Here is a 21,354-nt window from a genome sequence, read left to right as displayed (position 1 = left end):
GGGGGAAGGATAGATGCATCTAGCGTGTCAAGTGAAATATATTGTCGTCGCGGAGGGGTTATGGTGGGCACGGCAAAGAGAGAGAGAGGGGACGTCATAAAGAGAGGCACGGCTGAGGCGCCGTCGACATCGCCGCCCAGCCTGAACGCCCCTGGTGTCGAAACGACGAGCGCATCACCGCCGCCGGGTGTGGTGACGGTGGTGCAACTGGTGGCTCAAATGGGGCCGAGATATACGGCACGTTGTTGGGGGCGGAGCGGGGAGACAAAGAAAGGGGGGGGGGCTTCTCCGTCCGTCGTACGCCGGGGACGAGGCTGTGGCTTCCCGGCGCTCATCATGGCAAATCAACCACACCCATCGCGGGAGGGCTGGCGATGATCTGGACTTTGTCTCTTCCCGCCGCCCCGTGGGCGGACGGAGACGGCTCGAGGTCTAAGATATCAAGTCACTACGTACGCAATATTACTCCTACCGACGTAGCTCGGCGACACGGACCTTGTGGTTCTGGAACGCATCGGATCGCGGCACGCCACCCAAAAAAAAAAGAGTTTCTTCTGCTTGCTCCTCGCTTGTCGCTTGCGTGGCAGGGGTGGTGGTGGTGGTGGTGGAAACGCGGGCGATTGCGCTCTTTGATGGGCATGAACGTGTATTTGCCGATTTCTTCACCTCCACTCGGGCGGTCCGCGATGACAACCTTGCGTAGATGCATACGTACAGTACGTACGTACCGTTACCCAGGTACTGACTTAGCGTATACATGACTGAGGTCGAGTACGTGAGTAGGTACTCGGAGGTGCGGTACGAAACGAGATCGACTCGGCGAGGATAATGCTCATTGTGCTCTATAGTGCCGGTGTCGTGAGTGTAATTGATAAACCAACCACCGACCTAAGTAACCATGGCTAAATACCTACTACGTACATCTACATCTACTTCGTACCATATAGGCATCCCCCTCGCCCGCTGGAACAGGAAAGAGCGATAATGCATCACGGCCGTCCGAGGGGATAGTCGCCGCCCTCGGAATTCATGGTGAGCTGAATTGCAAGTCTCTCTTTTCCCTCTCGCCATTTCCCTTTTCTATATATCGCGCGGGGGATTCAGGCCCGTGCAGCAAAATGGCAAGCTGCAAGGCAAGGTTCATCAGGCCCCAAAGGCTTCGCCGGGGACCTCTTTGGGCGCCGCCATTGGTCGTCGGCGACGAGTCGAATGAGGACATCTTGTCTCAAAGCTGCAACGTCCGAGGAAGGGAGAGCGGGAACAAGAAGAAAAAAAATAAGAAAAAAGAGGGCTCGCAAATCGACCCCTGATCCGCGACCATCTGCGCCTCTGCGCCGGGTCGCTTTCGTCGCCAAACGAGCCCCTGCAGGTACTGCTCGTACCCAGGTACGTACCTACCTCTCTCCCCCCCATGCCATCGCCGTCGCCCGCCAACAAACCACCTACGTTAGTACTAACGTACCCCTTGTGCCCCTGTGCAGCCTGCCCTGCCTGGACTGCCTGCCTGCGTCCACCTACCTACAGCCTGGGGCTGGGCTGCTCGGGGGGCTCGCTCGACGTCCCCACTGGCCCCCTGGTCCCCGCCACACCCCCCCCGGGCGGCCCCTGGCCTCCACCACTGGCGCGGCGCCCCTGGCTCGTTCTGTCCCATCCATCCATCGTCCCGTCCCCGTTTGGCGGCAGTCCAGTGCTTCAGATCCCCCCATCCTTTCTGCCGCCTCTTTGGTCTGTCTGGCGCATTCCCGACGCATGGCCTGGGCGCACCGCATCCCCTCTTCTTTTCCGTGTCAGTGTCGCACCGTCGCCAATCTGCCCCGTCGCTGCCCAGCGCTGGCCCGGCTGGGCGGCGTTGCTCAGACCGAGCCAACTTCTGTGCGCGAATACATATTGTACAGTGCAGGATTTTTGTAGGTGCGCTCGTGTTAACGGGTCTCATCAGCCAGCCCACTGCGCCCGTGATCACGCATCGGCTGCTGAGAGCATCAACCTCTGTCCCGGCGTGTGGCTCCCTGTGCGGAGAGCAGCTTCAATGTCGTGCAAGCGCCGACCTGGAAGGTATTTCAAGGCACGAGTAATTTCTAGGTAGGCACTCTAGGTAGAGTACCCACCCCACGGTGTCCTCCGCAGCACCCTAAGGAGCCATGAGGGCATCGTGTCACGTACGCATGCCGCCCTGTTTCGCGCATGGCATGGGCATTATAAGGGACTACTAGGTAGGTAGTTAGGTAGGTGGGTAGGTACCAAGGTACCTGGATCTGGTCCCATCCAGCCGCGCCGCACATGGCGCGAGGTGGTGGGAAATAGAGTGCTTTTCGCCGCGATTCGCATCCGAGCATGAAGGACTCGCTTGGACGAACGTCCCCGTACAAAAGTAACTCTGCAAACGAGGCACAGTACGGCACAGTGCTCGCAGATGCGATTTGGCAAGTCGCACGAGCGGCGCCACCCACTTACATTCATTCGCCCAAGACGCCTGCCTGTGCGTTCGAGGCAGAGTACCTACGTACTGTAGGTACGTAGCAGGAGCAGGCGCAGGGCAGACGCATCAAGTCTGTGGTGGTCCCGCATCAGCAGCGAGTCGGGCCAGTCCAGCCCTCGCAGGACCAGCCAGGGGCTCCTTCCTTCCCGCACATCGTGGGCCCGTTGTTTCGTTCGAGTTCCTTCTGTTCACGCGATTGCAACCCAAAACGTCCATCTTGCTGCGAGTGCTGTACCGGTACGGGATTTGCACTGCAACCTCCGCCGCTGTTTATTACTACTACTGCCTACCTCTAGTATATAGACCTTGGCCTACCTTACCTACCTGACTACTCGGCAGGTAACTACTAACTACTAGGTACCTACCCAGGTACTGTACTTGTCCAAGGTGAAGGAAGGTACTTGGTAGCCCATGCCCTCCCTCCTGCTGTGCTGCGCCGTCTCTTCCTTCCCCTTCCATCCGTCCCTCCAATTCCAATCTGCCCATCCTGAACCAAGCCTGCTGCTTGTTTGAGGCAACGGCGCGCCACGACGAGATATAGGAGGTCCCTGATTGTCCCATGCCCGCCTGTTTGTACAGTGTCCCGCGAAATCCAACTCGCACTATCCGCCCGGCGTCCATCATTCCGGCCAGCCCTGCTTCATCTCACCTGCCCGGGCTTGTCCTCTGCCTTGGTTCCTTGCCTTGCCTCGCCTCGCACGCCTCTTCTACGCCCCCCCACCCCCCGTTCGACCTCTCGCAAGCAAGCAAGCAAGAAACCTCGCCCTACGTGCGCATCGCTTTCTTGCCTCTGCGTCCCGGGCCTACAAGGTACTTGTACTTTACGCCCATCCCTCATCGCATATTCCCCCGGAACTGGGTCCTGGACGTCGTCGTCTTACGTACATCTACCTGCCCCCCCCCCCCCCGCCCGCCCGCCCCGGCAGACATACGAGACTCAGGACGTGGACGTGCCCGTGCGGGTACTCGTCGACCCTGGACGCACCCTCACCTCATACATAACCCACCCCCGTCCGAGCTGGCCCGCCGCAGCCCAATCTCACTTTACCTCCCTTCTTGAAATACCACCCACTGCCTGGACGCCCCCGCCCTCGCCGACGTCCTCCTCTCCTCTCCTCCTCCTCCAGCTGCCACGAACAAGGCGAGCCTGGACAGACAAACAACAAACGACTCGACCTCTTCCCGGCACGCCGACAACTCACATCGGCCAAGATCCAGCCAGTCGACCGTCATCAGTTCCGTCGTGTGCCTGCCCGTCCGCTCCAAGCCTGCATTGCGACACGCTTGCCTCGCATTGGCTCTGCACCCAACCGCCTTGCCGAATAGGTACAGCACAGCGCCCAGAGCCGCCAACCACCAACAGTAACAGCGCGGCACCACCACCACCACCACCACCACCACCTCCACCACGACGCTAGACGACTACCACCACCGCCCACCACCGTTCGCTCGCTACTGGAACGCTGCGCCGTCGTGATTCGCCGTTCGCCCTCGCCCAGCCGCCACCCCTGTGCTCGCGCCCGCGCTCCAGCCCGTCTCTGGTGTGCTGCAGGTGCCTCTGTGCTCGCACGCACGCACGCACGCACGTACGCAGTCCCCGCTACATTCTGGACCTTTGACGGGCGCTTGCGCTCTGTGCCGTTACTGCCTCGACCTGTCGCTCGCTCCCCAATATTGCCGACCTTCGGGCACCGCGCGCCTACCACCACCGTCGCTGACCATTGAAACTCGTCTGTCAGCACGACCCGACGCTGCCACACCCCCAAACTCGACATCTCACGACTCGTGCACCGCACCTGATATCCCCCAAAACGACCCGGCCACCTGACACCACTCTTGCGCCGCCCGTCTCGCATCCATTCACCATCGACAGCTCAGCGCTCTTCACTTAGCATCGGACGCTCCCTTACCCCCGCGACGACGTGTCCTTCGTCTTGCGCTCTTCTGTTCCCCGCGCGTGAGGACTGTGCAAGAGAGCTAACTAGCCCGATAACGCCCTGGCCTGCAAGCAACTGGGACGAGTCGACTGCTCGCCCACGCACGTCCACGCCCGGAACACGGCGACTTGTTGGCGCCGATAGCCCCAGGAGCCTTCTCTCCTGCGTCTTCGCTGATCGAAAATTGATCGGCCAGCCTCAATATGAGTGCTGCAATCGCCATGGCCCCGTCTCCGGCTCCTCACGAGAGACCGTCCTTTCCGTCCGAAGGACCCTCGACAGCCACGCCCGCTGCCGCTTCACAGGCTGCTGGTCAGGCGCCATCGTCTGCGCAAAGGACACCGGGGACCGCGTCGTTTTCCGCGAGTGCCAGCACCAGCGTTGCGCCCAGGAAGCCGGGTGGGAGCAGCAGCCCCAAGGGTGCTGGTCCCTCTGCCCTCTCCAAGTCTTCTCCTCCAGGATCGTAAGCGCGCCCATCTTCGTTGCCGTCTCCCGTTGTCTTCCCAAATATGATGTGATGCTGACTTCATTTGTCTGATCCCAGCTCTCGACTCGATGCCAGCCGACCGAAGATTGTTGTCAAGAAAGAGCCTGGCTCCCCAACGCTGTCACACACTAGGCCCAGGCCGCGCCGATTGGATCTTTCCAAGAACACCGTCGCCGCATCCAATAATCCTGCTTCGGCCGTACCTCTCTCGGCTCGCGATGGGCTGGGCATTCAGGAGGTTGGAATCGCCTGCCTGTCGCCAGGCTTCGTCACGCAAGATCCGGTAATGAAAGAACAGCTTCAGCGTAGCATGTCGGTCCGGGAACAGCAGCGCAACATAATCGAGGCACGTCTGCAGCAGCAGTCAGCCAAGGGAGACGGACCTTCGGACAGGGACAAGGAGCCCTCGTCTCAATTCGCGGCCAAGACTCCCGGGATGTCGCGTAGGAACAAGGCGCCCCCTGGCCTGTCCATCGTTGCTCCGTCCCATGAGCAATTCGCAAACGAAAGGGTCATTCAGTCTGCGCCCCTCGGCCACAGCTTCACTGGCCGCCAGCACCCAGTTCCCATGTCTCGTCACATTGCCAACCAGCCTTCCAACCTATCAAGTACGTCACACATCCATCACGTCCCAGCGAACCAGACCAACAACAGGTTACCACCGCTGAGCGACGTCTTCGGTCAGAGCGTATCCGCCCACCCAGACAATGCTCCTCAGTCGCTCTATCCCGGCAACCCAAGGGCGCCACTGGCTTCCCCCGGCCATCCTCAGCAAACCCAGCAGATGCCGACCTCGGGCCGACCGCGCGAGTTCAAGTCCGCAGAGGAGGCACAGCACGAACTAGCCGGCGGGCGACCTGAACTGCTGCCCAAGATTGTGCACTATGGTGGTCACCAGCCTCCGACACCTCCATCGCCTGTCACGGGGAACAGGCAGCCCGACGGCAACCGCAGCGCTAGCAAAAGACGGACGCGAGCAGAGTATGAGGACGGCGGCAGTCCTCCCCTCGGATACGGTCCCGCCCCTACGCGACGCGGTCCCTTCGGTGAGGGGCGTGACACTCCCGAAACCCAGCGGCAAAAGAAAGACGAGTTTCTCCGCCTCTGCTCGAGAGCATGGGACTTGTTTCACTCATAATTTCTCGGCTCACGGACGAAGAAGAAGCCTCTTGTTGCGAGCTATGCGATACGGCGATATCATGATATGTGTTGAACGGTCAATAGTCTTTGGCGATACATCAGCTACAGTGCATTGGTGCAGAACAGCCAGACGTCGGCGGCGGCATGCCATATTCTTGTTTAATACTTATTCACGGACATTTTGCGCACCCGAGGCGCCAAATTCACTATCAATCTGCTTTCTTTGGAACGAGTATCTACGCGGAGCAACCGAGTGGAGTCTGGCTTTGCTGGTTTAGTTGGGTCAGTGGCGGCGGCGCAGCATTCGCGAGACGGGATATGTATTGCCGCGCCTGGTCCTACGGCGGAATCGGCACCTTGCACAGCATCGTCATTTGGCTGCCGCCCTGCTGTGCCTTGTTCTTCTTCGCGGACGGGCCACGAGGTGCAGGCTTACTCGGCCCAGTCTGGCGACTTGCATAGGGGGGTGAGTTTTCTGGATGGTTTTGGCAGCGAGGGATGTCACACCCGACTCATGGATTACGGGAGCTCTATATACCTGTTTGGGTCCTGGGCATGGGACATGACGATGGGGACAGGAAGGGGGTTTTGGTGGCCATGAATTTTGTCCCGGAGTCGGTTGCCGATAGTTGAATTGGACATAAATGAAGCTATGCTACCCTGCCGGTGTATCGTTGAGTGTGGAGAGGTAGGCTATGACACGAGACGGCCCATGAGCATGACGAGAGGGCAGCTCGGTGTGCGGGAGTATGCCATGGCCCGGAGGCAAGTACTTTGGGTCTCTCTCACCCACCAAAAGTCACTACTAGGCTGCTGCCGAGGCTACTTGTCGTCTTCCAACTTGATCAGGTAACGGCGGGCAGCGTAAAAAGATGGATCAGAAGGGTAGTCAATTCCCATGTCGCAGGTCTGAGCTGCCTGGTGGAGGGCTCAGCGGCATCAAGCTACGGACAGACACACAGTCGCGTACAGCCCATTACTGCCAACAGAGACAGATGACCCCTTGCCCCCATGTCCAGTTCTGACGTATCCAAGCCAGGTGGTGTCAACCGGCTTGTTCCATGTATGACGGAAACCATTCCCATCTGCGCGCGCAAGTCAAGAATAGTGTCAAGGGCAGACAGAGACAGCATCAGCCTGTCCGCTACATCGTGGAACACCGCCTGTGCGGTCTTTGCTAAGTCCCACTCCTGTCTCTGTGCGGTACCTAGGCCTCTCCGTTCTCTTTCCTGTCGAGAAATCCTGTGCTTCGAAAAGATGGATGGCGCGCGCTTGCTGCTGGAAGAGCGCAGCTATATGAGCCTCCAACCAAACAAACCCCCGTCCAGAACGCCGGTGCTCGATAATAGCGTGGTAGAAGTGGTAAAGTAATGTGAGAATATACGGATGCAAAGAGAAGAGAAGGGCAAGAATAATGTCGTGGGTGATTGTTCGTAGAGTCATTACGTCGGTCCGAGGACACACACTTTCACTGTTGGGTGCGTGCCTTGTTAGTTCCGTGGTCCCCATCTCCGCCAAGTGGAGGCAAAAGAGTCGTCTGCAAGATGCGCGGCGCATCCTTTTGTTCGCGCCCGCAGTCAGATTGCAGTCCGCCATGCCAGCACAGCATGACGGACGGTGTGTTAGAGACCCTCCTCGCCAGCCTTGCAGAGTTTTATCTCCCGGACCCATTCGGACTTGAGCACTTGTGCGGCCGTGAGACGGCGCGTGGGGTGCGGATCTAGGACGGAGTAGATGACATTGCGGCAACGGGCCTGGGGAAGCTGCGTTAGCCTGGCTACGTTAACGAAAGTGACGAGGGCAAGAGGACGTACCCGATGCAGAGACTCGATTGGGCCGTAGCCTTCTTCATCGCGGCGGCCCTCGAGATAGCGAGCATAGAATTCGTCGTCGTCCTTCTTGGCGACTCTCCAGAGATGGCGGCCCGTCCGCATCGCCATGTAGATGACGCCGCAAGCCCAGACATCCACGGCGCGGGCATCGAACTCCTTGTCGGTGTATTCTTCAGGAGAAATGTAGGGGGCTGAGCCGCACAGGCCAGAGACCATGTGAGCATCCGTCTCCCAGGCCATGCGGAAGCACTCGCCGTTGCCAAAGTCGGTGATCTTAAGCGCACCACGAGTAGTCAGGAGGAGGTTCTCGGGCTTCAGGTCTCGGTGGGCGACGCCCATCTCGTGAAGGTACTCGACACCGCGCATCATTTGCTTGAAGAAGCAGTCGGCTTCCTGGACCTCCAGCTTGCCGCTCGAGAGCACAAGGGTGTAGAGGTCGCCGCCAGCGCAAAACTCCATGACCTCGCAGTAGTCGCCCTTGGAATCCTTGAGAAGGTCGAGAGTATGAATGACGTTGGGATGGCGCAGCGATGAAGAGATGCAAAACTCGGCAGTGAGTCGCTTGCTGTACTTCTTTTCCGTCTCCTCGGGCCGGCGGCGGAACTCCTTGACGGCAAATAGCTTTTCGCCGCTGCCACCGAGCTTCTTGTGGGAAATGCGAACGATGCCGAAGGCACCCCGACCGACCACCTCCTGACACTTGCCGTACTTCTCAACCAAGGTCGACGAAGCGGTGGGGCCGCCCCTCTTGTCTGTGGCGGCATCGTCCTTCTCCTGACGCAGCGAGTCGACCCAATTGGAGACGAGGGACAAGTCGTTTTCGGGTGCAGCCTCCTGCTTCTTGCCGAGCAAGCTCCGCCACATGTCGGACAGCTTTTCCTGCCGGCGACTTGACTTGAGGTGGTGCTCATGGCCGCCCGGAGCGTCGGGATTGGGCACGAAACGCTGACCCAGTTCCTTGCCGGGAATGGCCTTGGATTGATTCGGCGGTGGTTTGTCGTTGGCTCTATCCGATGTTGACTCCTTGCGCGGCGTGGGCGAGACGCTTCCGTTCAGGGAAGAGCCTCGAGGACGAGAGCCCTGGCCGTCGCCGTTGCTAGCGCCATTTCTGGTAACCTCCTTGCTCGAGAACATGCGAGTTAGGCGCTCCTTGACCGAAGACTTCTCAGTCGTAGGGCGAAGGTGCGACGAATCGCTGCCGGTGACAGACGGGGCGTCTGAATGAAGGCCCGCATCGTTGGGCAAGAGGCCAGGAGACTTCTTGCTGTCGTGGCTCTTGATCGAGGAAGGCTTCGAACTCGGGGCCGAACTCGGTTTTGAATCGGGGGCGGCTGTGGGCATTTTGACAGGGTTGGTCGTGGCGGGACGTGCAGGACTGACGTAGTGCGGCATGCGTCGGTTCGCGGGTCCTGTTGGCGCGGCGAGTTGTCGCGCGGGCGGGCGCGGTCGCGGGCGCGGTCGCGGGCGCGGTCGCAGCTAAGGCTATCGGCGTCGCGAGATCGACTCGACTACCTCTCTTGCTGAGACTTGTCGCCGCGGGAAGGGGGCCCAAGGAGACCCAGCCGCCGAGGGGGGGGAGGCGGACAAAATTATGTATGGATGAGGGAGAAGATGAAAACGCGCAGCGGGGTGGATGGGTCGACGCCGAGGCCAGACAGACGAATAAAGAGGCACCGAGTCCTGGGGTGCGGTCGCTGACGTCGACAATGAGCAGGGACTGTCCGTGTGCGGCAGATGACAAACCAACGGGGGTCAGGACGGTGGCGTCGCTGGATGGTGCTGGACGAGTCGTCGGGGCTCAAGCCGACTGGCGATCTTGAGTGCGTGCGCGCGTGCGACTGCTTCGTACGACAAAGGGGGAACAAGTAGCTTAGAGGGATTCGCCCGGCGCAAAGGCCTGCGACGGTGACGGGCGTCGAGTGACGACGAAGAACCTGTAGCCGTGGGAGCCAGCAGAGCGGCGGTTGCGTGTCGTGGAGAGAGAGGGCACGGCACCGGAGGGGTGCGGGCGGGAAAGATGCGGCAATGATCGCCAGACGCTGCGAGCGGCGAAACGAGGCGACAGGGATAGATGGGGTCGTTGGCGACTTGGGCGTTGGGGTGCAGGCACGCGGCGATGATCTGGGATCCGTGGGATCTGAGACCTGGACCTGGACCGGGGAAGAAATGCAGTGTAGCTGCAGTACTTGTGGTGCTGGCCGTCGTGGGAGAGGACGCGGCGCGACGTCGACGGGCGGGTGTGAGTGAGCTGGAGAGGGCGGGCCAGCGATGAGCGCGGCGCTTTGCTTGTTTGGAGGCAGGCGGGAGGGCGGACGGACGGGCAGGCGAGGGCACGGCGGCGGCGCTGCGGAGGGATGTTTGGCTCCTTGCACGTCGTAGCAGCAGTAGTAGTCGTAGCAGTGACAAAGGCGTGGTGGGCGGGTCGTGGACCGGGGGGGGTGGCCTTGTCGACGAGGGCTTTTTTTGTTGCTGGTGCTCGTGCAGTCTCAGCCCTGCCGCAGCCACGCAGACAAGAAGGGGGGGGGATAGTCGCCGGCGCGGAGGACGGGCAGGTGGAGACTGCAGGAGAAGGAGAAGGAGGATGAGGAGAAGCCGGAGTAGGAGAAAGAGAGGAGGATGAGGGAGAGAGAGGGAGGTGAGGTGAGGTGAGGAGGAGGCGAGGAAGAAGAGCCGATGCGTGCGTGGTATTAGAGACGGCGGGGGAGGGTGTGGTGGACGCTGGGTGGGTGGGTGGGCGGAGAGGGAGAAGAGAAGCAGGCGGACAGGAAAGGGTGGGCGAGGGAATAAATGAGCGGGAGAAAAAAAAAAGGGCCTAAAAGAAGTTTGTTCAAAGGCAAAGGCAAACCGGCACGAGCGCTGAAGCAAGGCAGGCAGGTACGGACGGCGCGCGGAGGGGGGGAGGGGGGTGCGGTGCGGTGAGATGCCGCAGGGCAAGAGGGCCCAAGGTTGGTACTGTAGGAAACAGCCCGGGGCACTATAGGGATGCTAAGTACCAAGGCAAGTACTAACGCAGTACAAAGAGAGGTACAGTGCTGCCTTTAGTACGAAGCCAAACGTATTGCGCTGGCAGGCGGTGGCTTGTTTGTAACTAAGTGGCAGCAAAAAGCGGTCACATTACTGCAAAGAGCCTCCTACAGTGAGGTGCAGTACAGCACTCTTTGTCTGCGTGCGCGAAACCACAAGCGGAGGAACCTTCCATTGCCTCCCCGCGTGTCTCTCCCTTTGCTTCTCCCGCCCTCGGCAAGCGACAAGCAGCGGAGGACCAGACCGGGCTGGAACGTTGGGACACCTACCTACCTACCTACCTCATGCAGGCAGGCAGAGTTGAGGTGAAAAGAGGCGAGGCGAGGCGAGGCGAGGCGCTGACAGAGCACAGCCATCTCCCAGCGCCGGTGGAGGAGGGGGGTCAGGTCTTGGAAGAAGCAGGGTCCGTCCAGTGTGCCGAGGGGGCCAAGAGCGGGCAAAGACAGCGCGTGGATACTTTGGAACCCTACCGTACCTACCTCGGCGCCTCCTGCTCGCTGGCAGATCCGGCATGACTGCGCGCTATAACGTGCGGTGCGGCCAGACTCGCCTGTGGCTGGCCGCAGGCACGGAGGTACCTCCCACCTGACTACTACTAGGTACTAGGGCAGGGTTTCGGGTGGAACAGCAGAACTGTGGTGCTGGTAACCTACCTACCTACCTAGGTCGCAGGCATATTATCGAGCGGTCGCTTGTGCATCTTCTCCTCTTTCTTTGGTCCTTGGCGCCATTGTCGCTGCGGTGGTGGAAAGGAGCGGTAAAGGTAGCCGAGGGCTGATGTCGGATTTCTGTTGTGCGAGTACCAAAGGTAGGTAGTACTTTGGTACTCTTATTGCTCCCGTGTACTAACAGGGACAAAGCGAGCGACCTACCGATGCTGCTCCTGTGGATTGCCAGATGCGGACAGCGCAAGGTAAGTACCTACTGAGGTACCTAACCTTCCACGTCTGGTACGCCACCCGAGGGCGCAGCGATCCATTTGCAGCGAATGCTGGCGCTGGTGCTGGTGCTGCTAGCGCTGCTGGCGCGGCCGCAAGTCCCTCCCGCTACAGGTAATGCTTGCTGATTCAGACGGCGTGAGTTGGTTGACTGACTGACTGACTGACTGACTGACCAACTGAAGGCTTGACCTCGGTACTGACCTAAGTTATTGCCCCTGGCTGCTGGGGCGGAGGCGCCGCCGACGGTACGCGCCACGCTACTAGGGAGGGCGAGTACACCGACGGTGGCCGCCCGTTGCTGCGGTACGGACGGCCCAGCAGCCGTATGCACGTCACGCCCAGGTACAGGGCTATTAGCTCGGGACCTTGGCGTTCATGTACGGTGGCCTGCTGTCTGTCCATAGCAGCGGGTGATGAGTGAAGGGAAAGGGGGGGGGGGGGGGGGCTCGGTGCGGCAAACCGGCCCCGGACGGAATGGATGCATCCAATGTGGGTTGCAGGCGAGCGAGAGGTCCAGTGGAGGCTGGCCGGCCGGGCATGCCTCATCAGTGGGCGCGCTGCTGAGCTGCAGGCCTGCTGCGGGACTGGATGGGAGTGGAGTGTAGCGGAGTGGCGCCCCAGGTAGGGCCTGGAAGTCAGCGTTCGGTTGGGCGGCCGGCCGTTTTTGCCGCTCGCTCCAAGTTGATGAGCCTCTCTCCCCTTGGGTCAGGGCTTGGTTTTTTTTTGTCAACACCCCCCCCTTCTTGTCAGTCTTGTCGCCCACAAATCTCCTCAAGTCGCCAATTTGCAATGGGGGAAATCGCGCACGCGCGCGGGGTGGGCGCGGGAACGGGGAAACGAAGTTTGTGTGTGCGGGCAGGGCCAAGAAAAAAAAAATATCATCAGAATCAAACGCACGCGCACACACACATAGGTACCTACACGTACAAAGCACTCTATACTGGCAAGACAGTGCTGTAGCTGGTGCAGCTGGCAACAAGATATTTGCGGCAACAAATTTTTTTTCGTGTCTGGATTCATGATGATAATGGTAATAATAGCAGTAGCAGAGACGCAATAGTAGTAGCGGTCGGGTACGCGACGACGATGACGCGCGCAACGAGGGCCGCTTTTGTCGCAGCGCAGGGGGTCGGTCCATCGTCGCCACTTACACGGGGACGGATGGATGCCTTGAATTAATTTCTGGGCTGTGGTGTAAGTACGTAGTAACGTCAGTGGATGATGCACACAGCTTGCCGTGACGGGGGGACCGGCCCTGACCTGGCCTGCTGACGCGCCTTGGCAGCCCCAGGACCCCTGCGCCACGCGCTCCTTGGCTTGTGGTGAGGGCCATGCATCCATCATCCATGGTGGAAATGGATTGCCAGCAATGCCAAGCGTCTGTCGGAACCCGTTCACCGAGCCCGGCAGAAGAGACGGCGGCGGCGGCTGTGGCGGCGGCGAACAAACATGGCACTCAGATGCCATTGACACCCGAGCTCGGGCTGAAACCATCTTTGCGAATTGGCATATATGTGTATGTGTGTGTCCGTGTCGCTGCCAATCAGCCCGATTCAAGCCAGCGTCAACAACAAGTCTGCTCCTGTCTTTGGAGCCTTTGATGGAGGCAAGGCCGTCCGTCTCAAACGCGGGCCCATGGGCACAAACCGGGCGACTGTTCTTTCTAGCCCCGTATAACTACTCCGTAGGGTCAGTCAGTCGTCGGCCGCAAGGGAGCCCCCAATGTTTGAGACAGGCATACTTCGTACACACAGTGGTAGGTACCCTTTTAACCTTCATGTCATGTTCAGATCAGCAGGGTCCGGCCGGATCCCGTCTCTATCCCCTCGTGCGTCTAAGTACGCATGCCACGCACGTGCACTGAGACGGTCGGCTCTGCGACCATCTTTAGTATCCTCACGACCGTGACCGTCACCAACAACACCCACCACTTGGACCATCCCTACCGGCCGGCCCCCTCCTTCCTCCCCTCCCCCCCCGGAAGCCGGGCGCCGGGCGCGCCAAGATTGTCCGGCGCCGCTGTTGCAGCCGGGGCAGCGCGGGCGCGGGCGCTTGGCAACCGGGGGCCAGCGCGTTAGGGCACCGTCATCATCGTCATCATCATCATCGTCGCACGGTTGATTTTGGGAATGTGCGCGCTGGCTGGCAGGCGAAAGCAATGTGTACACGGACGACCCAAACGAGCCACACAGGGTCAAGGATGGGGATGTGGTGTGTGTGTGTGTGTGTGCTCTGCCGCTTTTGCTCGGCTCTCCCTTCCCTCGGGACCAAACGACACCAGAACCATCACCACCACCACCACCACAACTAACCTACACAAAACACCACCACCATCATCACTACCGCTGCGAGAGTAGAGTAGTGCAACGTAGATACCGTACATGCCCCGACAAGCGGGAGCGGTCCCCTGTTTCACGGCGGCACCCCATCCCTTAACGCCGGGGGGTTCGCGCACCACACCTCTCCTTTCTTTGCAAACGTCATGTGCTGTATTGTGTGTGTGTGTGTGTGTGTGTGTGTGTGTATGTGTGAGTGTTGATTTTTGTGTCAGTCCGTCAGTCCGTCAGTCGTGCGTGCGCGCAGCCCGCGACAAGCTGCCTGCCTCGTCTGTTCACATCTGGTAGTACATAAATACATACTACATTACACATTTCACTTTGTACATGCTTGGTTGGGTACATGCTACATAGCGTAGCTCGTCTCGCCCTTCCTTGCTCCCAGAGACTCTTCTTCGGCGTGCGCGGATCCCGCTCAACTGTTAGTCGACGTCGGGCGGCCGGGGATTTATGAGTCGCCGCCGCCGCCGCCGCCGCCGCCGGTGGTCACATCCCCAAGACCTCTGGCACTCACACCATCCATGTTTCTCCCGCCCCAGCTCTCCGGTCTCCTTGTCTCACTCTGGGCCCCCCCCCTCCCCGACCGACCGACCGCCCACTCCGATACTAGTTTATCGAGAAAGGACTGTAGGTGATGAGTCGTCATGTCTGGTAGTACATACATGTAGCAAGGCAGGTAACACTGCATAGCCCCCTTGGGCAGCCAGGGCTGCTCGAGAAAGATGCGATGCGATGCGATGCGATGCGCCCGCGGCCGCCGCCCCGCCGACCCGGTCCACGGCATGGCCCTGTACGGCGAGCGAGCGGGCGGGCGGGCGGCAGGCAAAAAAGGTTATCTCAAGTGGCAAGGCATCTGCGTATCTGTCTGTTCATCCATCTGGCCCCCAAGCAATATCCATCCCTAGTAGTGATAATGCGACGAGCCGCAGGACATGAACCTGCACGGCTGGTCTCCGGGGCCGTGCCTTGTAGGTAACTTAGTAGACCAAAGTATAGCATACACGTGCCCCACTCACCGAACACCAACACGCTGGGTTTAGTACTTACAGTACTAACCTATAGGTAATAATGGATGGCTCTGTGCCCCCCATGCCACGCCCACGCCCACGACGACAGCGATGCCAACGACGTAACTACTTCGTACATGTATGTAATGAAATATCAATGCAACGGAAATGACCCCCTTGGCGCACGAGGCATAAAGAGAGAGGGGAAGAAGAAACAAAAATGACAAAGATTCGACTGCACGACCGGCCCCCTTCTTTCGTGACGGACCGCGTCCCGGCCCTGGCGTGTTCTTCCCCCCCGCCGCCGCCGTGTCAACAACCCCCAGACCCTCGACCCTCCTCGTTTTAATCTTCATCTTCATCTTCATGTTCGTCTTCATCATCATCTTTCTTCACCACCACCCACCCTAGCAGCCGCATGCATGCATGTGCATTCGCATCCCATCCATGTGCGGCCGCTCTCACCATGCCTTGAGGCCCCCCCTACGGAAAACCACTGCGTCCATCAATTCGACATGGAAAGAAAAACCCACAGCCCTTTTTTCTTCATACTTTATTACTTCGTCGGCTCTCTCTCCCTCCCGCACACCACTTCCCCCCCCGGGGGCTATATGCACATGTGCATGTGCATTGCATCCCCCCCCCATCCGCGCTGCGCCGAGACTCCTCCCTCCCCTCAACTAGTAACTACTTCTAACCCCCTCCCCACGACGACGACGACGACGATGGGACCCCCTTCGACGGCCTCCAACGCCGCGCGCGTCTCGCTGCTGCTCCCAAGCCACCCCCCGCCTGCCCGCCCCTGCCAGCTAGCTACTAGCAACGTTATTAGTGACTACGTTAGTGTAGCCAGATGCCAGCAGCATGCCCGGCCACGTCCCGAAGTCGCGTGCGTGCCTGCTGCAGGAGCGCAGCGCAGCGCGCCGCAGGAGATTCAGAAACGACGATCATGAGGCGCGCGCGCCCGCAGTGGCATCCACACATCCGCCAGTCATCCATGATGTCCTCACAATGAAGTCAGTAGTCAGTCAGACAGTCACTTCAGACGATATATGTGCTGCCAACTGTAGCTGTCTGTACTCTTTGTATGAGCATCTGCTCCAACATATACAAACAAATACAACGCTCCCCCGCCCCCTTCCTCCCACCCCCGTCCTCCGAAAGCCCGCATCCATCCCCCATACGTATCCCATCCCCTCGCGAGATAATGAGGCATTTCTTTCCCCCATCTCTCACTTTCCCCCCCCCAACTCTCCGTCGCTCTCTCTGCCCGGGCCCTCCCCGCATCTGCTCTTAGTACTCTACTGTAGGTTAGTTACAGCACAGCACTTTTTGTTATGCAGCCCCTTCACGTGTGCTGCCTGATAAGGTTGTGTGTGCTTCGTAATACCTACGCTGCAGCGGACCACTTTACATCAATACACGCCGCCTGCCACCACTTCGTCTGTTCGTCGTCGTAGTCGTCGCCTCGTTTTATGACGCATCAAGTGACATTGCGCCCCCTCCATCCCAGCCCAACCCTGTCAACCCAAGACGTAGCTGCCCGCCCCCCTTCCTCTCCCAAACGGTCTCGCCGACATCATCAATGACGAAGGGAGGAACACTTGTTGTGCCACTCGACCGACTCGGTTCGTCGTTCTACCTTGCTTGCCTGCTTGCTTGGTGGTCTCCCCCGCCATGGCCGGCCAGGGACTTCCCTGCAGCCAATGTGAAAAGTGGCCCTGGCTCAGAGCTGACAACCACATACATCCTTGCCACCGTGCCGTGCCGACTGTTCGTTCGGCCGACACTTACATGCTCGGCCAGTGGTGCTACGTGCAGTACATGTAGTCGAGAAGCTGATACTGCTCCAAACCCCCCACTTCTGCGCCTCACATGTGTTCATTTGTGACAAGATTGCCAGGCCAGAAGTATTGCACCTGAACATGTGCTAGTACTAGCCCGCTCAGGGCAAATACATGCCTAGTAGGCTTGTGCATCGTTGCGACAAAACGTGCATGGCTCCAGAACGGCCCTATGCGGCCGGTACTTGTGGTAGCACTTACTTAGTGCCTTGTATACTTATGACCCAGAACCGCTTCGTACATACGCATACGTACGCCTGACGCGACGGCCCGTCTCCCGCATCCTCTCCACCCATCAACAATAAGCGCTTCGCGCGACACCGTCTTGGCACCGAAAAACCCGTGGCCTTCAAAAGACCTCGGCTGCCATACCCAAGAGATGCAGTGTCGCCTCGCCCCAACACCAGTACCGCACTTCCCTCGAGTGACCCTCGTGCCTCGCCCCAATCTCCAGCTTGGGTAGCAGCCAGGGAACGCATGCACTTATTGCCCAATCGGCTCCCCTGTATCCAACAAAGTGTCGAGACACCCTGCTTCTGAGTCGTTGTCTTGTTCGCCCAGTCAGTCTCGGCGCGACCGCGTATCAACCTCCGTGTGCCCCGTGCACCACATCTCGACCACCAGTGGCTCCAGCCAGATTTCAATTCCGCCCTCAGCGTGTAGATTCCGATGTTGAGAACGGCACGAGCGAGCCGCATGCACGGCGGCGGTCATGGTTGCATATGTACGCACGCCAAGCCGCGCGAGCCGAGCCCACCATCCTTGCCAACCCCCCTTTCAAGAGCTGCATCATCGCCTTGGCGGTCAGGATTGTTCCGGTCGCTGGCAGAACCTCTGGGTCACGAGCCTCCAGCAACCGGGCAGCGGCGAGCCGTCGATTCGTTCCGCGTTGTCGTCTCAAGTGCCGCAGGTGTTGGCATAGGATAGCCCGCCTCTACGCACCGTCAGCACTGACCAGTCGCTATGTTTTCCCTAGCTGCCTGACTCGGCTCGAGGGCGGTCTCAGCTGAGTTGACAGTAGGAACCCTGTTGCCTCTCAGACTCAATCCCTGCCCACCTCCGTTGTCGAGTCGACATACCTCCGGCCATCGGTGCTCGCAAAAGGAAAAAAAAAGACCACCAGGTACCACTGTCTTTCGGCGGTTGTCGCGACAGGGAATCAGCGCCCCAGGCACCCCCCCGTTGTTCCGCAGTGTCAAGCTCGGACTAGTGATGCCGCCTCGCTTGACCGTGATAAAACCCGACATTGTGTGCGAGGCTGTGTGGGAATCGCCGCCCGCCCGCCAAGCACGCAGGGTGGACACCGGTGAGCGGTGAGCGGTGAGCAAAGCCTGACCTGGGGGCCTTGGCGCCGTCGAAAAAGAGACGCTCGGTGACTGTTGGCATGCATGATGCTGGTTATCATGTGCGTCGCCAAGACCTGCGACAGCGTCGAATCGTCGAAGAAGGAATTGCCTTTGTTCTAGACTGCGATATCTGGAACTGAACTGCGACACAGAGCCGCGGCCCGTCGTCTTTGTCCAACCACAGGGCGACGGGGCGTGTTCACTCCGGTGACCGTGTCTTAGGCGCTTGCGTGTCCGAGATGCCAATTTTGGAGACGAGTTGCGCCAGTTTGCCGCTCGGCGCGTTCGCGATGTGGCGCTGCAGGTGCTCTTTCGACTCCTTGACCTCGGCCTTGAGCACGGGCGGCGACAAAACTGTACCCTCGACGAGATTCTCAAGCTTCTTGAAATGCTCCGTCTCCTTGACGAACTTGGTCAGGTACAGAGTCGGCTTGCCGGTCTTGGCCACCTTCATCTGCTTCTCTATCGCCTCCTCGTAGGCACGGTCATAGACATTGAAGTCGACCGCAGTGGGAGAGTCGGCAACCACGTCGGGCGTGGCTTCGTCCATGGCGAAGGCGTCTCTGGCTCCGGTGCCGATACCTAGGAACAGGGGTTCCTGGTCGGCGACGTCGCGAGCGTGGTGGCCCTTGTCGGCCTCGTCGTCGTCTTCTTGGCGGAGCAGATCGCGGCGCTGTTTGATGAGCGCCTCGATTTCCTCGGCCTCTGCGCGCTGCTCGGCCGGTCCGGCCACAACAGGGGTGCTGCCTGGGCCTGGCGATGGCTTGGAAGGCCCGGGAGGCGCTCCTGACCGCGCCCGGATGTCGAGGAGCAAGGACCTGAAACGATGAATGGCTTTCATGACGGACAAGAGATGGTTCATCTTGCGGGTAAACGCTCGGTTGATCTCCAGCTCGTTTGGAGCCTCGACGAGGTGCGCGCAGTTCTCCTCGGCGGACAACAAGGGATCGATGCCGCCCTTCGTCACCCAGGCGTGATCCTGGCAAAGCTAGTCAGCATCCTTCTCACGGGGCAAGGACCTCTCCACCGGGGGGGAACCTACTCGGAGCTCGGCCATGGTGATGCGCTTGTCGGGGTCCTTTTCCAAGATGCGGTGAAGCAGATCAACAAAGGCTGGATCCTCGTCTTCAGGTATACGGGGGTCCTCCTCCTTGATTGCTTCGTAAATCTCCAGCACGCCTGGCCTGTTGAACGGTATCCTGCCGTACTTGAGGCAGTAGAGCGAAACGCCCATTGACCAAATGTCGGCGGCCTTGCCCGAGACTTCCTGGTGTTTGCCGCACAGCTCAGGGGGTAGGAACGCCGGCGAGCCCGCCGACTTGGCCGTTCTCATGTCTTCTGGCTTCTCAAACATCTCTGAGACGCCAAAGTCGACCACCTTGAGGACCTCATCGCCTGACAACAGAAGATTGTCAGGCTTGATGTCGCGATGGATGACGCCCTGGGCGTGGAGATACTCGATGCCCAGTATGAGATCGCGAAACCAGTACCGGCAAGTCTCGCTGTTGTAGGGATCGGCATCCTCATCCAGGCCAACCTTCATGACGACGCCCTTCTTGCACATTTCAAGTACCATGTAGAGGGAGTCCTCTTCGGGATCATCGAGCACTTCTATGAGCTGAACCAGGTTGGGATGATTTAGCTTCTTCATGATGGCGATTTCCTCCCTGATGAGAAACAAGGCGTCTTTACTCTCGCTAGCACGCAGGCCACTCAGTTGGGGTGTCCCAGGGCGACCGCTCCGGGGGGATAGCCGATCGCGAGGGGTTCCAGAAGGGCCCTGTCGCAGGAGATGGGATTGCGCACGTCTTCTCAGACGGGTCTTGGAGAACTCCTTGACGGCCTGTCCTGACAGTAAGATACCAGGCGCGAGACGCTACACGACATTGGGGAGAGCTCACAAACTCACGGCCCAGATGATCCGTTGCCAGGTGGACGGCGCCGTACGAACCTCGCCCTATCTCCTCCATGATGACATACTGGTTGATCCTATGGTACGTCCTTCCGTCGGACTCGTCGCTGGTGAACTCGACACGAGCATCCAGCGTCTCCTATTTCGAAATAAGGTTAGAAAAATTGCCACCCATGAAACGACAAGGCGTATGGCACAACCAACCTTGATCTCGCGGTGAGCGCTGGGAGTACGTTTGTGATGGCGTAGAGGACTAGCGAAGCCTCGCAGGGCCGGACGCTCAGGCTCAGATCTGATGGGGCGAGGGCCGCCAGAGGTCAGCTTGATTAGCCTCTGAACGTGCCTCCGACTTACAAGGTAACCGGAAGAGACGTTGTCGAGCGGCCGGCGTCAGCATCATCGACGGTGACTTTGGGGGACGCAGGCGCCTCCGGTCCAGCCAGCATCGGGCTTGACATTGCGTGTGTAGGTTTCATTACGGAGCGCCCTTTATCTTTATCGGTAGTGGAATTAGGTCCAGCTCGCAGCAGTAGCCAGACGTCGGCCAGCAATGGGAGGTTGACGCTGAACAGCGGTGGTGGTAGTTAGGGAATGATGGAGAGAAGTGCGGTATAGGACGCTTCCAACACCCCGGTCTTGGCCGACATGTGACGTTTGCGAGAGTGAATGAGATCGCACCAGCGGTGTGCGCTGCGACTCCAGGTGAAGACTAGGATGCGAGCCCTGAAGATGCACGAGTGAGATGCAAGTCGAGCCGTGGACGCAGCTCAGATAAAGGATCCTGGACCACGCGGAGGAGGAAGCGTCGGGGGGGGGCCAGGCGACGGAACGAAAGAGCCAGTACTCGCGCCAGGTGTCCTCGCCGGTCCACGGTGGAAATTAGCCCGGTTCGAGATGAAATGGGAACACGGACTCGAGCTGCAGTCGCGGAGGGATAAGAGGCTTGGGCTGAGACGAGGAAGCTCCCAAGCTGGGATGCCGGACGATGGATTTTGGGAGGGGCAGACAGACGGATGGAAGCAGGGTGGGGGGGGGGGGCGCGGGGCAGTTCCGGGTGCAGTTGAGCCTC

The 21,354-nt window shown here is 59.6% G+C and overlaps 3 protein-coding genes across 4 annotated transcripts; 1 reads left to right on the top strand and 2 right to left on the bottom strand.

Moving 5' to 3' along the window:
* Window positions 1-3,403: 3,403 nt before the first annotated feature.
* Window positions 3,404-6,696, top strand: JDV02_001020 (uncharacterized protein). The gene is made up of 2 exons (XM_047981908.1): window positions 3,404-4,879; window positions 4,961-6,696. The coding sequence occupies exons 1-2, from the start codon at window positions 4,620-4,622 to the stop codon at window positions 6,039-6,041; spliced, it is 1,341 nt and encodes a 446-aa protein (XP_047837869.1). The 5' UTR covers window positions 3,404-4,619; the 3' UTR covers window positions 6,042-6,696.
* Window positions 6,697-6,921: 225 nt separating this feature from the next.
* On the bottom strand, window positions 6,922-10,638 carry SAT4 (serine/threonine-protein kinase HAL4/sat4). Its single transcript, XM_047981907.1, has 2 exons — window positions 7,858-10,638; window positions 6,922-7,797 (listed from the first exon to the last, which is right to left on the bottom strand). Exons 1-2 carry the CDS (start codon window positions 9,265-9,267, stop codon window positions 7,666-7,668), a joined length of 1,542 nt encoding a protein of 513 aa, XP_047837868.1. The 5' UTR covers window positions 9,268-10,638; the 3' UTR covers window positions 6,922-7,665.
* A 6,449-nt stretch (window positions 10,639-17,087) lies between these two features.
* On the bottom strand, window positions 17,088-21,276 carry JDV02_001018 (Non-specific serine/threonine protein kinase). Of its 2 annotated transcripts, none has more exons than XM_047981905.1 (5): window positions 20,640-21,276; window positions 20,490-20,577; window positions 20,275-20,424; window positions 19,416-20,216; window positions 17,088-19,352 (listed from the first exon to the last, which is right to left on the bottom strand). In XM_047981905.1, the coding sequence occupies exons 1-5, from the start codon at window positions 20,759-20,761 to the stop codon at window positions 18,573-18,575; spliced, it is 1,941 nt and encodes a 646-aa protein (XP_047837866.1). In that variant the 5' UTR covers window positions 20,762-21,276; the 3' UTR covers window positions 17,088-18,572. The 2 variants fall into 2 exon arrangements, with proteins under 2 accessions (XP_047837866.1, XP_047837867.1); XM_047981906.1 differs by having other exon boundaries at window positions 17,140-17,961; window positions 18,107-19,352; window positions 20,490-21,226.
* Window positions 21,277-21,354: the final 78 nt, after the last annotated feature.

This window comes from Purpureocillium takamizusanense, chromosome 1 (genome assembly GCF_022605165.1).
Source record: "Purpureocillium takamizusanense chromosome 1, complete sequence".
NCBI lineage: Eukaryota > Fungi > Ascomycota > Sordariomycetes > Hypocreales > Ophiocordycipitaceae > Purpureocillium > Purpureocillium takamizusanense.
The sequence above is the reverse complement of the archived record's forward strand: the minus strand, read 5'-3'. Positions and strand labels throughout refer to the sequence as shown.

What these genes read in the sequence shown, in the direction of transcription:
- JDV02_001020 (XM_047981908.1), top strand. Translation starts at nt 4,620, where the DNA reads ATGAGTGCTGCAATCGCCATGGCCCCGTCTCCGGCTCCTCACGAGAGA. An exon ending in AAGTCTTCTCCTCCAGGATC is followed by an intron (nt 4,880 to 4,960) that starts GTAAGCGCGCCC and finishes GTCTGATCCCAG; the next exon opens with CTCTCGACTCGATGCCAGCC.
- SAT4 (XM_047981907.1), bottom strand. Translation starts at nt 9,267, where the DNA reads ATGCCGCACTACGTCAGTCCTGCACGTCCCGCCACGACCAACCCTGTC. An exon ending in CAATCGAGTCTCTGCATCGG is followed by an intron (nt 7,798 to 7,857) that starts GTACGTCCTCTT and finishes CAGCTTCCCCAG; the next exon opens with GCCCGTTGCCGCAATGTCAT.
- JDV02_001018 (XM_047981905.1), bottom strand. Translation starts at nt 20,761, where the DNA reads ATGAAACCTACACACGCAATGTCAAGCCCGATGCTGGCTGGACCGGAG. An exon ending in ACGTCTCTTCCGGTTACCTT is followed by an intron (nt 20,578 to 20,639) that starts GTAAGTCGGAGG and finishes TCGCCCCATCAG; the next exon opens with ATCTGAGCCTGAGCGTCCGG. An exon ending in GCGCTCACCGCGAGATCAAG is followed by an intron (nt 20,425 to 20,489) that starts GTTGGTTGTGCC and finishes ATTTCGAAATAG; the next exon opens with GAGACGCTGGATGCTCGTGT.